Below are 16,456 nucleotides of genomic sequence, written 5' to 3'. Positions count from 1 at the left end.
ATAAATAAATAAAAAATAATGACTATGCTGTATAAATAAATAAAAACAAATGACTATGCTATAATAATAAAATAAAACATCATGACTATGCTATATAAATAAATAAAACATCATGACTATGCTATATAAATAATAAAAACATCATGACTTGCTGTATAAATAAATAAAAACAGCATGACTATGCTATATAATAAATAAAAACACATGACTATGCTATATAAATAATAAAAACATCATGACTATGCTATATAAATAATAAAAACTATCATGACTATGCTATATAAATAATAAAAACATCATGACTATGCTATATAAATAAATAAAAACAGCATGACTATGCTATATAAATAAAAACAGCATGACTATGCTATATAAATAAATAAAAACAGCATGACTATGCTATATAAATAAATAAAAACAGCATGACTATGCTATATAAATAAATAAAACATCATGACTATGCTATATAAATAAATAAAAACATAATGACTATGCTATATAAATAAATAAAAACATCATGACTATGCTGTATAATAAATAAAAACATCATGACTATGCTGTATATAAATAAAAACAGCATGACTATGCTATATAAATAAATAAAAACAGCATGACTATGCTATATAAAATAAAAACATCATGACTATGCTATATAAATAAATAAAAACATCATGACTATGCTATATAAATAAATAAAAACAGCATGACTATGCTATATAAATAAATAAAAACATCATGACTATGCTATATAAATAAATAAAAACATCATGCTATGCTATTATAAATAAATAAAAACATCATGACTATGCTGTATAAATAAATAAAAACAGCATGACTATGCTATATAAATAAATAAAACAGCATGACTATGCTATATAAATAAATAAAAACATCATGACTATGCTATATAAATAAATAAAAACATCATGACTATGCTATATAAATAAATAAAAACATCATGACTATGCTATATAAATAAATAAAAAACATCATGTCTATGCTATATAAATAATAAAACATCATGACTATGCTATAATAATAATAAAAACATCATGACTATGCTATATAAATAAATAAAAACATCATGACTATGCTATATAATAAATAAAACATCATGACTATGCTATATAAATAAATAAAAACATCATGACTATGCTATATAAATAAATAAAAACATCATGACTATGCTGTATAAATAAATAAAAACATCATGACTATGCTATATAAATAAATAAAAACATCATGACTATGCTGTAAAATAAATAAAAAATCATGATATGCTATATAATAATAAAACACATGACTATGCTATATAAATAAATAAAACATCATGACTATATGATATAAATAAATAAAAACATCATGACTATGCTATATAAATAAATAAAAACATCATGACTATGCTATATATAATAAATAAAAAAATCATGACTATGCTATATAAATAAATAAAAACATCATGACTATGCTATATAAATAAATAAAAAATCATGACTATGCTATATAAATAAATAAAAACATCATGACTATGCTATATAAATAAATAGAAAACATCATGACTATGCTATATAAATAAATAAAAACATCATGACTATGCTATATAAATAAATAAAAACATCATGACTATGCTATATAAATAAAATAAAAACATCATGACTATGCTATATAAATAAATAAACATCATGATATATGCTATAATAAATAATAAAAACATCATGACTATGCTATATAAATAAATAGAAACATCAAAATAAAACATGCTCCCTCAATTAGTCACAATTAGTTCTGTCATTTTTATTTAATTCAATTTAATTTAAACTGTGACATTCTCATAACGGTCACAGTGAGGAAGTCAGTAATTGGGACTGAGTGGGAATAAAAGTGGGAATATTCCTGTCTCTCTCCCTGGAGTGAAGACCTCATACAGAGGCTCTGTCAGTCTCCACTACCTAGCCAGACACCTCCCCTGTCAGCTTCCACTAGCTAGCCAGACACCTCCCCTGTCAGCTTCCACTAGCTAGCCAGACACCTCCCCGTCAGCTTCCACTAGCTAGCCAGACACCTCCCTGTCAGCTTCCACTACCTAGCCAGACACCTCCCCCGTCAGCTTCCACTAGCTAGCCAGACACCTACCCTGTCAGCTTCCACTAGCTAGCCAGACACCTGGCTAGCTAGTTTATCAGGCTAACTACTCTGTCAATGATGGATCATGTTTGTATATTATGGGAGCGAGCTGAGAATGCACACATATAGACACACACATATCACACACACATATACACACACATATACACACACACACACACACACACACACACACACACACACACACACACACACACACACACACACACACACACACACACACACATAAAGACACACACATACACACACACAACACATACACACACACACACACACACATACACGCACACACACAATATAAGACACACATACACATAAACAACACACATACACATATACACACACATACACATATACACACACATACACATATACACACACATACACATATAGACACACACATATACACACATACACACACATGCAGGTACTCAAGCACTCACACACTGAAGACTCATATGATGGGAGCAAGCTGCTGGTGGGATGGACGGAGGTCCTGTTCTGACCCCGCTGTTAAAGTTAATACCAGAAGCCCAGTGTGTTGTTGGTTTCCTGGCAATTCCTTGGCAATACTTGATGGATTCTTTCTGAAATCCCTGTTCTTAGCAGTCAGATTTGTACTTATTTGGTGAGTTTTTTATTTTCTCATCACAGTAAAACCCCACAGGGTCTGTCTTTTCTTACTTGCCTTCTTTCTCTTGCTCTTTCTGTCGTTCTTTTTCTCTCTCAGCCTTTCTCTCTTATTCTATAAATACACTGGATTTTCCTCTCTCTCTCTCTCTTTCTCTATTTCTTTAACCACATCTCTCTCTCTCTCTTATCTTTAAAGATTAATTATATAGAAATCACTCCACCATTTCCTGGTTGTTAAATTTCTAATAGTTTGCCTAATTTCAATTTATATGACAAAACAAGCAGTCATTGAGTAGAGAATCATTGTATCATCTAAACTGCTGTGAAATATATTTTCCTTAAACAATAATATTGTATTTTCAGCTGTTTGAAGCTGGTGTACAAAACCCAAAGTAAAAGACACAACAAATGAAACTTAAGAACAGGGAAAGATAGAAATAGTAGACATAGAACAGATCTCCCACTTCTTAGACTTTAGCTTTCAGCGAGAATTGCAGAGTTATAACTCACATAACTCGAGTCGCCCAAAAATGTACATATTGTGGCTTTAAGTATCTTTAACCACTGATACTGCTTTCAGAAAGTATTCATACCCCTTGACTTATTCCACATTTTGTTGTGTTACAGCCTAAATTCAAAATGGATGAAATCTTTTTCTCTCTCTCTTGCCAATCTACACACAATCTATCCCCATAATGACAAAGTGAAAACATGTTTTTGGAAATGTTTTGCAAATTGATTGAAAAATGAAATAAAGAAATATCTAATTTACATAAGTATTCACAACCCTGAGTCAGTACATGTTAGCATCGCTATTACAGCTGTGAGTCTTTCTGGGTAAATCCCTAAGAGCTTTGCACACCTGGATTGTACAATTATTTGAAATGGATCACTGAAAAGCCAACTGACATTTTCTCCTGAGGTGCTGACTTGCTGCACCCTCGACAACCACTGTGATTATTATTATTTGACCATGCTGGTCATTTATGAACATTTGAACATCATGGCCCTGTTCTGTTATAATCTCCACCTGGCACAGCCAGAAGAGGACTGGCCACCCCTCATAGCCTGGTTCCTCTCTAGGTTTCTTCCTAGGTTTTGGCCTTTCTAGGGAGTTTTTCCTAGCCACCGTGCTTCTACATTTACATTTACATTTAAGTCATTTAGCAGACGCTCTTATCCAGAGCGACTTACAAGTTCTACACCTGTATTGCTTGCTGTTTGGGGTTTTAGGCTGGGTTTCTGTATAGCACTTTGAGATATCAGCTGATGTACAAAGGGCTATATAAATACATTTGATTTGATTTGATCACTGGCCACTGTAATAATGTTCCGTATCTGGTATTACTCACCTCAAATGTATAAACGGCACTCCACACTATTCTACGTTATCTTAGTCACTTTTAAATGTTGTTTACATATTGCATCACCCATTTCATATGTATATACTGTATTGTGTTCTATACTACACTACTGACTGTTAAACAGCCATCTCCAGCACATCAGAGGCTTGCCTATAGACATAGATTAGGAATCACTGGCCACTTTAAGGAAATGAAACACGAGCCACTTTAATAATGTCTTGCATTACTTATCTCACATGTGTAAACTATACTCTATACTATTCTACGGTATCTTAGTCATTTTAATTGTGTGTAAATATTGCTTCACCTGTCTCATATGTATATGCTGTACTGTATACTATGCCACTGTATCTTAGTCCAAAGCTGCTCTGACAAAAATGTATATATTCTTAATCCATTCCTTACTTAGATGTATGTGTATTTTGTGTATATAGTGTAAAACTGTTAGATATTACTGCACTGTCGGAGCTAGAAGAACAAGCATTTCGCTACACCCGCAATGGCTAGCTAGGGGAGGCTGACAGGGGAGGTGTCTGGCTAGCTAGGGGAGGCTGACAAGGGAGGTGTCTGGCTAGCTAGTGGAGGCTGACAGGGGAGGTGTCTGGCTAGCTAGGGGAGACTGACATGGGAGGTGTCTGGCTAGCTAGTGGAGGCTGACAGGGGAGGTGTCTGGCTAGCTAGNCAAGGGAGGTGTCTGGCTAGCTAGTGGAGGCTGACAGGGGAGGTGTCTGGCTAGCTAGTGGAGGCTGACAAGGGAGGTGTCTGGCTAGCTAGGGGAGACTGACAAGGGAGGTGTCTGGCTAGCTAGTGGAGGCTGACAGGGGAGGTGTCTGGCTAGCTAGTGGAGGCTGACAGGGGAGGTGTCTGGCTAACCCTAACCCTAAACCTAACGCTTAACCCTGACCCTAAACCTAACTCTTAACCCTGACCCTCAACCTAACTCCTGACCCTAAACCTAACTCTTAACCCTAACCCTAAACCTAACTCCTAACCCTTAACCTAACTCCTAACCCTAAACCTAACTCCTAACCTTAACCTTAAACTTAACTCCTAACCCTAACCCTAAACCTAACTCCTAACCCTAAACCTAATTCCCAATGTGCCCCCACACTCTCCAGAACAGACTGACTTGCAATATGAAGACAGAACAGTCACAATAGGCCCATGCAACTCAAGGTTTGATACCAGCACAAACAGAAACCCTAACCCTAATTCTAACCCTAAACCTAAACCTAACTCCTAAACCTAACCCTAATCCTAAACTTAACCCCAAATTAGCCTTTTTCCCCACAAGGCTTCTGGTCCGCACAAGGAGAGTAAAACCAAAAACACACACACGGAGTGTTGAAAGCGCCCAACGATTAGCCCTCGCTCTGGCATGTGGAGAGTGCAGGAGTCGCCGCCGTGGAATTACACTTTAATTTCCTGTAGTCATGTGAATTTGACCCGTCCTAAACCCCTGACACACACACACACACACACACACTCACACACACACACACACACACACACCTCTCCACATGGGGATTTGACTGCTCGGATCACTTCAATTTCAGATTCTTTCACACTCTAATCCCGTCAGCCCTTTTTCCCAACAATAGGATGAAGTTGTCCCTAGATACTGATTCAGGGTCAGTTTTGTGGTTTTCCCATTAGTGGTGAGGGTTGTGATTCTGGGGGGGTTAAGCTGATCCTAGATCTGTGCCCAAGCCCTGTCATGTTGAGAGAAACAAATAAAAATAAATTCAGGTCTTGGAAGTTCAAGGATTCTGCAACCAAACAGAGGGTTTGGCCTCCCTCTTCTCTACACACACACACACACACACACACATGACTACACACACATCACACCACACACACAACACACACACACAACACACACACACACACACACACACACACACACACACACACACACACACACACACACACACACACACACACACACACACACACACACACATCACACACACACACACATACCCCAAATACTATGCTGTCTTTCGGATAAAGCTGGTCAGTGAGAGGATGTTTAGGTTGTAAAATGAATTCCTTCATCTGTGTTTTTGTTGCCTGGAGGCTAAACAGCAGTACAGGAGACTGTGGCCTGTACATACACAGCCCGTACAGGAGACTTGTGGCCTGTACAAACACCAGCCAGTACAGGAGACTGTGGCCTGTACAAACACAGCCAGTACAGGAGGCTGGGGCCAGTACAAACACAACCGCAGTAAGGAGACTGTGGCCTGTACAAACACAGCCAGAACAGGAGGCTGGGCCTGTACAAACACAAGCCAGTACAGGAGGCTGGGGCCTGTACAAACACAGCCAGTACAGGAGACTGTGGCCTGTACAAACCAGCCAGTCAGGAGGCTGTGGGCCCTGTACAAACACAGCCAGTACAGGAGGCTGGGGCCAGTACAAACACAGCCAGTACAGGAGGCTGGGGCCAGTACAAACACAACCAGTACAGGAGGCTGGGGCCTGTACAAACACAGTGCCTGTACAAACACAGCCAGTACATGAGGCTGGGACCTGTACAAACACTGTGGCCTGTACAAACACAGCCAGTACAGGAGGCTGGGGCCTGTACAAACACAGCCAGTACAGGAGGCTGGGTGTCAGTACAAACACAGCCAGTACAGGAGGCTGGGGTCAGTACAAACACAGCCCAGTACAGGAGGCTGGGGCCTGTACAACACAGCAGTACAGTAGGCTGGGGTCATACAACACAGCCAGTACAAGAGCGGGGTCAGTAACAAAACACACAGTACAGGAGACTGGGCCTGTAAAAAGCCAGTCCAGGAGGCTGGGGTCAGTACAGAAACAACCGCAGTACAGGAGGGCTGGGGTCAGTACAAACACAGCCAGTACAGGAGGCTGGGGTCAGTACAAAACACAGCCAGTACAGGAGGCTGGGGTGTACAAACACAGCCAGTACAGAAGGCTGGGGTCAGTACAACACAGCCAGTACAGGAGGCTGGGGTCAGTCAAACACAGCCAGTACAGGAGGCTGGGGTCAGTACAAACAGCCAGTACGGAGCTGGGGTCAGTACAGCACAACCAGTACAGGAGGCTGGGGCCTGTACAAACACAGTGGCCTGTACAAAACACAGCCGTACATGAGGTGGACTGTTACAAAACAGCCAGTACAGGAGGCTGGGGCAGTACAAAACAGCCAGTACAGGAGGCTGGGGCCTGTACAAACACAGTGGCCTTACAAACACAGCCAGTACATGAGGCTGGGACCTGTACAAACAGCCAGTACAGGAGGCTGGGTCAGTACAACACAGCCATACAGGAGGCTGGGGTCAGTACAAACACAGCCAGTACGGAGGCTGGGGTCAGTACAAACACAGCCAGTAAGGAGGCTGGGGTCAGTACAAACACAGCCAGTACAGGAGGTGGGGTCAGTAAAACACAGCCAGTACAGGAGGCTGGGTCGTACACAGCCAGTACAGGAGCTGGGGCCAGTACAAACACAGCCAGTACAGGAGGCTGGGGTCAGTACAAACCAGCCAGTAAGAGGCTGGGGTCAGTACAAACACAGCGTACAGGAGGCTGGGGTCAGTACAACACAGCCAGTACAGGAGCTGGGGTCAGTACAAACCAGCAGTACAGGAGGCTGGGTCAGTACAAACACCCTGTATGTGTAAAAGTATATCTTAGTAAGTTCTGATTTGAGGAAGAGACGTGCGTTCTCAGGGCACGGGACAAATCTAATGAAGGCAATTTCTCTGGCGCAGTGGGTGTGTGTGTGTGTGTGTGTGTGGTTGTGTGTGTGTGTGTGTGGTGTGTGAGTGTGTGTGTGTGGTTGTGTGTATGTGTGTGTTGTGTGTGGTTGTGTGTAGTGTGTGTGTGGTGTGTGTGTGTGTGTGTGTGTGTGTGTGTGTGTGGTTGTGTGTTGTGGTGTGTGTGTGGTGTGTGTGTGTGTGTGGTGTGTGTGTGTGTGTGTGGTGTGGTGTGTGTGGTGTGTGTGTGTGTGTGTGTGTGTGTGTGTGTGGGTTGTGTGTGTGTGGTTGTGTGTGTGGTTGTGTGTGGTTGTGTGTCTGTGTGTGTGTGTGGTTGTGGTTGTGTGTATGTGTGGTTGTGTGTGTTGTGTGTGTGTGTGTTGGTGTGTGTGTGTGTGTGTGTGTGTGTGTGTGTTTTGTTTTCTCTTGTTTGGTCTCCACTCGGTGGGTTTTTCTTGCTAATATCTAATATCTAATATCTTGCTGGTTTACATTTTGTGTTGTTTAGAGTCGTTTATGGTTCCTTCTTTACACAGAAAGGTTAATGGTGGGAGGCGTTGGAGTACACGCAACATTAACAAGGAAACATCCCAAATGGTACCTCATTCCCTATGTAGTGCACTACTTTTTACCAGCACCCATGGGCATAGTGCACTATGTAGGGGATAGCATACCATTTGGGCGCGTAAGTTCAAACTAACTACACATACGACACAGATCATAAAGATCTCTGCTAAAAACATCAACAAGCAAACAGTACATTGTCATTCACCCTTACAAACACACACCTCTTTTCTTACATTAAAATAATAAATACAATTTTTAAAATTAATTAACATCTGTTTTGTTCCCTTTTTATAGAAATCCGCAAGAGGAGGAAATCACTCAGACGGAGTTTGACTCCTCCAAAGAGAAGAAAGGAAAGAACGAGGTAAAGTACAACACACACACACACACCACAACACAACCCACACACCACCACACCCACACCACACACACACACACCACACACACAAACTCACACAACGCGCACACACACGCGCCACACACACACAACAAGCACACTAATCCTAAGTCTAACCCTAAGTCTAACCTTAAGTCTAACCCTCAGTCTAATCCTAAATCTAACCCTCAGTCTAACCCAGCCTATGACTAAGTACTCGTCTTTAAAACTGAAGAGTACTGTTCATACCTCAGAAGGTCAGATAAAGCAGAGTATTTACTTTATCTCTGAGACAGACCAACCCCCGTTGACATAAGGTAAAGTAGATCCAATCCTCCTTCTATACACTGAGTATACCCTACATAAGGAACATCTCCCTAATATTACAGGTTTTTTTCAATTGCTAACGTGCATGTGTCAAAACTGAAGTCACATTGTCAAACCTCTTCACACGGTCAGCGAAACAGAAGTGTATGTGGACCAAACTGTGAATCGTTTTTCATTGCTTTCACACAAAATGCATTCAATGACCACATTCTCTCTGAAATCCATGGGCTCTTTTCTCATCCATACTCCACCACATGCAAAACTATATATTTGCAGCAGATGTTTTAAAACGCTAACACACTGTTTCCAAAACTGTTCAAAACACATTCAAAACAAAATGATGGAAAATGTTGTGCATTTCTGCAGTAACCAGACTGAAACATTTCGAAAATCTCAGCAGAATATTGAATCATTCCAAACACAGCTGATTGCAATTTCAGCTGAAAGCCGACCCAAGTGTCCTGTTTTTTAGTCTCGTTACCAAACAGACAAAAGAGGACGGCTTCGGAATGATTTAGTTTGGAAACATAGAGAGGGAGAATGCGTGGAGGACAAAGGAGAGGAAGACCAAGAGCGGTGGTCTCTGATGAGATAAGGGCCACAATTATTGACCATGTTGTAAACCATGGTCTCTCTTAGAGAGAGGCCTGTTTAAGGATGCAACCAAATCTACAGCGTTCAACAGTTGCATCAATAGTACGCATTTTCCGGCAAAACAACAGGTGAGCTGTCCGTTCAATAACCAAAACAGGGTGCATTCACAGCTATGCGTAATGTAAAGTACTGTAAACCTGTAGATTTACTGTATTTTAGAGAGTAATGGAGATGGAAGCCAGGCAAACTGCACATACATTCATCTTTGTGGATGAAGCTGGATTCAACGATAAACAGCTGCCTCTAATTGGGAACCATACCAGGCCAACATATAAATAAAAATCACCTAGATAACCCACCCTAGTCACTGTCACGCCCTAACCAACATAGAGAATAAACAGCTCTCTATGGTCAGTCAATGAAGTGAAAAGGTGTTATTCTTATTCTATAATGAAATACTGATTTATGTGAAAAATCATTCAAACTTCAAAGAGAAGTTAATAATTGATGTAATGCTCCCTGTTGTCAGTGTTTTGGGGGTCAGTGTGTTATGAGTGACAACGTATGCTTTCTGAGTGAGAACTGTTGCCCGTGTTCTGGTCAAACGAGATTATTTTGAGACATGTATGATGTGTTTTGGTGGTTTGAGTGAGTTTGAGGTAAGATTAACTGTTTGGCCAAGATGCATGTTGGTAATGCAACCTGTGAAGAGTTTTGAAAAAAGGGGCTTCAGTATTAATCGATGCTTGTTAGCAATTGAAAAAAACTGTAAACTGCAACCCCCACCCCCCTTCTTCCCTGAGCCTCAATTCGTCAGGGCATGGACCCTACAAGGTGTCGAAAGCGTTAAACAGAAATGCTGGCCCATGTTGACTCCAATGCTTCCCACAGTTGTGTCAAGTCGACTGGATGTTCTTTGGGTGGTGGACCATTCTTCATACACATGGGAAACTCTTAAGTGTGAAAACCCCAGCAGAGGTGCAGTTCTTGACACAAACCGGTGCTCCTGGCACCTACCACCATACCCCGTTCAAAGGCACTTCAATCTTTTGTCTTGTCCATTCACCCTCTGAATGATACACGTCTCAATTGTCTTAAGGCTTAGAAAATCCTTCTTTAACCTGTCTCCTCCCCTTCATCAACACTGATTGAAGTGGATTTAAAACTTCTTATGGGCAGGTGGGACGGTAGCGTCCCACCTGGCCAACATCCGGTGAAATTGCAGAGCGCGAAATACAAACTACAGAATTATAAATATTTAACTTTCATAAAATCACAAGTGTAATACATCAAAATAAAGCTTAACGTCTTGTTAATCCAGCCACTGTGTCAGATTTCAAAAAGGCTTTACGGTGAAAGCACACCATGCGAATATCTGAGGACAGCGCCCCGCATACAAAAGCATGAAAAACATATTTCAACCAGGCAGGTGCGCCACGAAAGTCAGAAATAGCGATATAATACATGCCTTACCTTTGATGGTCTTCTTCTGTTGGCACTCCAAAAGCTTGCATTTACATCACAAATGGTCCATTAGTTCGATAATGTCCTTCTTTATATCCATAAAAACGCAGTTTAGCTGGCGCGCTTCAGTCAATAATCCACCCAGTTTCCCTCCATCAAAATGCATACAAAATGAATCCCAAACGTTACTAATAAACTTTTCCAAACAAGTCAAACAACATTTATAATTAAACCTTAGGTGCCCTAATACGTAAATAAATGATACAATTTAAGACGGAGAATCATTATTGTCTTTACCGGAGAAAAATACCAAAGACCGCGTTCTCTTCCATGCGCTTGGAAACACTACAGCCAAAATGGGAGCCACCTAGAAAAACTACAATTTCAGGCTCATTTTTCCAAAAACCAGCCTGAAACTCTTTCTAAAGACTGTTGACATCTAGTGGAAGCTCTAGGAACTGCAATCTGGGAGGACTTTGCCTTATAATAAAAGTGACAGCCATTGAAAATAGTGGTAGGCTGAAATCTGTTTTTTTGGGAAGGTTTGTCCTCGGGGTTTCGCCATATCAGTTCTGTTATACTCAGACATTATTTTAACAGTTTTAGAAACTTTAGAGTGTTTTCTATCCAAATCTACCAATTATATGCATATTTTAGCTTCTGGGCCTGAGTAACAGGTAGTTTACTTTGGGTACGCTTTTCATCTGGATGTGAAAATACTGCCCCCTACCCAAGAGAGGTTTTAACAAGTGACATCAATAAGGGATCATAGCTTTCACCTGCATTCACCTGGTCAGTCGATGTCATGGAAAGAGCAGGTGTTCCTAATGTTTTGTACAATTAGTCACACAGTGTGTGTGACTAATTGACTAATACCTGTCAAATGATCAGCCACTGTTGTCGTGCTCACTGTAGTGAGCTCAATCTCAACCACGAGGCAAGGGGCTCTTCATAGTGTAGATGATTCACTGTTGCAATGTTTTGTCTGTAGTAGACATTTGTAAACACTGCCTCCAGAGTGCATGCACACTGACACACTCTCATAAACATGGGTAGGATTGATTAGGCTAGCCTGGACAGAACAGGTCCAGCTAGACAGCCTCTTGTCTTACCCAGGGATAGGATTGATTAGTCTAGCCTGGACAGAACAGGTCCAGCTAGACAGCCTCTTGTCTTACCCAGAGATAGGATTGATTAGTCTAGACTGGACCGGACAAGTCCAGCTAGACAACCTCTTGTCTTTCCCAGGGATAGGATTGATTAGGCTAGCCTGGACCGGACATGTCCAGCTAAACAGCCTCTTGTCTTACCCAGGGATAGGATTGATTAGTCTAGCCTGGACCGGACAGGTCCAGCTAGACCATGTGTTGTATTAGGCTTACACCAGAGTAGCGATACAGCGTGGAGAGGAGGGTAGCGATACAGCGTGGAGAAGAGGGTAGCGATACAGCGTGGAGAGGAGGGTAGTGATACAGCGTGGAGAGGAGGGTAGTGATACAGCGTGGAGAGGAGGGTAGTGATACAGCGTGGAGAGGAGGGTAGCGATACAGCGTGGAGAGGAGGGTAGCGATACAGCGTGGAGAGGAGGGTAGTGATACAGCGTGGAGAGAAGGGTAGTGATACAGCGTGGAGAGAAGGGTAGTGATACAGCGTGGAGAGGAGGGTAGCGATACAGCTGTTTCTTAGTAATACGAGGGGAATCCTTTGTAAGGAATATGTGACCCCTGGGTTTATTTACATTCTGTCACATACTCTTACATTGCATTCTGTTTCTCTTTCTGATTACCTCCGCCCTTAGCCCATAACTATCGTGCGCTCTTAGCCAGTGGCGGACTTAAGCATAGGCGACATGGGCATGGGCTCCCGAAAAAAGAAAAAAAAAAGATTACAAAAAATATTCAGAATGGTACATTTGCATGATCATTTTTCTATCACTCATTTGCACATCATGTCAATGTGTGGGACTGTGGGTCAATTAACCTTGTCTGTGAGCTAGGCAGGCTACTGCCTGGGAAGGTCTCCCACTCAGAAGTACGAGATGGGGAGGGGGGCGGGGGTAGGTGGACCTCAGGTCTCCCCACTGGAAGCCCAAGGTAGGGGGAGCGGGGGAATCTATCAAATAGCGCACCTCTAACTTTGTACAGTACTAATGCAATTAGTAATGCAATTAGTTGTGCAATTTAGTTTGTGTGTTTCTTGTTTGAAGTGCAGTATTGTAATAATCAGGTTCTCTTCTTTATAAGTGTGTTATTCTATAAGTGTATTTGTGTGATGTAGGATTTGCGCAATTTAGTTTTATTTGTGTGTTTTTTGTTAGAATTTGGGGTAATAGTGTAATAATTCAATTCTCTTTCTTATTTGTATTTATATGCTACAATTTGTTTCCATTTTGTCTTTGTTACTTATTTTTTATATTTATGAGTCTTATTTTTGTATATATATTTATAAAGGTTAAAATGTTATGATTATTTATTTGTGTTGTTCCAAATGTCTGAATATAAATTACAGTTAGTGCAGAATGGTGTTTTTGGGGAGAGTGCGCTGAAGGGGGGGTTCGCCCAGGGAGCCATACAAGCTACAAGCGCCACTGCACAGTGTTGGAGAGCAGAGAACTACATATAGTTCAACTAGTAATTTAACTACATTTTGCAGAAGCTTGGTGGTATTTTAACTCATTTCAAATCTTGGTAGTGTTTTTAGTAGTTAAGGGCAGCTTTAGTGTAGCTTAACTTATTCCCGTGTGAAGTAATTGGTAGTTTGGTACATTATATCTTCAGAGTAGCCACCCCAACACTGACTCTTAGAGGGGCACAAACACATTTAACATGAACATCACCAGTGGCGGCTCTCATTCAGGGCAGGTGGGACATTAATACGTGTCACATATCAGTTTGCAAACAATGTAAAAAATATATATATATGTAATTGAGTTAATAAAGCCGCATACAAACATGGTCTCTTTTTTGTTTTCTTGACTAAGGCAGCTCCAAAATGCAGGTGTTTCAGCCTAGCTCAGTGCTTTCTGTGGGGGTGGGGCTAGCCAGCAGAAAATACAACGCGTTGCACCTCTTTTCTTTCATGATTGGCTCAGTTTTCTGTCACTCATGGGACAGTACGTCATCCCCAATTCTAAGGTTAGAACTTGCCGTGTGAAGTAATCTGCGGTTGGGACAGCTTTATGTAGGCCCGAACAGTTTGCGGGCACCGTTTGTCAACGTTATAGTGCACTTAATGTATTGTTTAGTGTTGTGTTGTTCCTTTGCTGGCTTGGATCCCATAATTTTTTGCCCCACCAAGATTTACATGCTAAAATCGCCACTGAACATCACAGTAATCATGTTATTTTATTTGTTTACCACCTCAGCTTCTAATTTGATTCATTTTGTCTCATTGCTGGCCTGAGTTGAACTAGCTATCGTATTGTTAGCCAAGTCATTCATGGTTTCCATCGCATGAAGATGTGTTGTCATTTATAGACCCCTTTATAAAGGACTGGACACGATGTAAAGCTCAGTCATAGTACCGCAGAGACCTACAGTGGGGAGAACAAGTATTTGATACACTGACGATTTTGCAGGTTTTCCTACTTACAAAGCATGTAGAGGTCTGTAATTTTTATCATTGGTACACTTCAACTGTGAGAGACGGAATCTAAAACAAAAATCCAGAAAATTACATTGTATGATTTTTAAGTAATTCATTTGCATTTTATTGCATGACGTAAGTATTTGATCACCTACCAACCAGTAAGAATTCCGGCTCTCACAGACCTGTTAGTTTTTCTTTAAGAAGCCCTCCTGTTCTCCACTCATTACCTGTATTAACTGCACCTGTTTGAACTCGTTACCAGTATAAAAGACACCTGTCCACACACTCAATCAAACAGACTCCAACCTCTCCACAATGGCCAAGACCAGAGAGCTGTGTAAGGACATCAGGGATAAATTGTAGACCTGTACAAGGCTAATCATAGAACACACCCCAGTCCTTACGTTAGATATAAAGACTTTACAGAGAACAGTCACACAGTCCTTACGTGTTAGATATAAAGACTTTACAGAGAACAGTCAACCACCGGCCTTACTGTTAGATATAAAGACTTTACAGAAAACAGTCAACACAGGTCGCTTACTGTTTAGTATAAAGACTTTACAGAGAACAGTCAACACAGGTCCTTACTGTTAGATATAAAGACTTTACAGAGAAACGTCAACACAGGTCCTTACTGTTAATAAAAGCCTTTACAGAGAACAGTCAACACAGGTCCCTTACTGTTAGATATAAAGACTTTACAGAGAACAGTCAACACAGGTCCTTACTGTTAGGATATAAAAACTTTACAGAGAACAGTCAACACAGGTCCCTACTGTTAGATATAAAGACTTTACAGAGACAGTCAACACAGGTCCTTATGGTTAGATATAAAGACTTTACAGAGAACTGTCAACACAGGTCCTTACTGTTAGAATATAAAGTTTACAAGAGACACGTCAACACAGGTCCTTACTGTTAGCATATAAAACTTACTAGAGAACTGTCAAACACATGCCTACGTTAGATATAAAGACTTTACAGAGAACTGTCATACCACAGGCCTCCTACTGTTTAGATATAAAACTTTACAGAGAACAGCAGCAGGTTCTTTCTTATGCTGATCTACACATAAGACGACTGCTGCGTTTGTCAGAAAGCAGAGGGCAGGTTTAACACTTGCTCCAAGACATTACGATGTCTTATCTACAAAATTAGGGCTGCTCTAATGGGGGATATGTAGACAAAGGAGACTGGAGGAGTATAGGCCTAATACGGGGGCGGTGGGAGGTGTTACAATAGAGCTACAGTTCTGTTATGTAAAGGTATACCGTTGGATTCGAAACCTCACTCCCCCAGCTTGAAATATCTATGTTCACGTCTCCTTATATAGCATAATTGGCTAAGATGTTGTCAACGGGCAGATCATGTGTGTTTGCGAGGTGAGGATCCCTGTTGGAGCCCAGGTGAGGACACTGGGACAGGGACAGGGACAGGGACAGGGACAGGCAGCAGGGACTGCACAGGACTGGCACAGGGACAGGGACTGGGACAGGGACCAGGGACAGGGATCAGGACAGGACAGGACAGGGACAGGGTTCGGGACAGGGACAGGCGGATGGGATGACAGGGACAGGGACTGGTGATCAGGAAGGGAACAGGTACTAGCCAGGAGGACCGAGGGCAGACGGTTGCAGGCCAGGGACAAGGGACTAGGACAGGGT

The 16,456-nt window shown here is 41.3% G+C and overlaps 1 protein-coding gene across 1 annotated transcript in view; it reads left to right on the top strand.

Annotated features, from left to right (window-relative positions):
- Positions 1 to 16,456, top strand: part of LOC111979016 (rho GTPase-activating protein 6-like) — a 102,254-nt gene that overhangs the window by 85,068 nt on the left and 730 nt on the right. Inside the window, exon 3 of the mRNA XM_070449055.1 lies at positions 8,735 to 8,804. Within this exon, the coding sequence (XP_070305156.1) occupies positions 8,735 to 8,804 (70 nt within the window). The remainder of the gene's footprint in view (positions 1 to 8,734; positions 8,805 to 16,456) is intronic.

The sequence above is a fragment of the Salvelinus sp. IW2-2015 genome, linkage group LG19 (assembly GCF_002910315.2).
Source record: "Salvelinus sp. IW2-2015 linkage group LG19, ASM291031v2, whole genome shotgun sequence".
In the NCBI taxonomy this organism is placed as follows: domain Eukaryota; kingdom Metazoa; phylum Chordata; class Actinopteri; order Salmoniformes; family Salmonidae; genus Salvelinus; species Salvelinus sp. IW2-2015.
The sequence above is the reverse complement of the archived record's forward strand: the minus strand, read 5'-3'. Positions and strand labels throughout refer to the sequence as shown.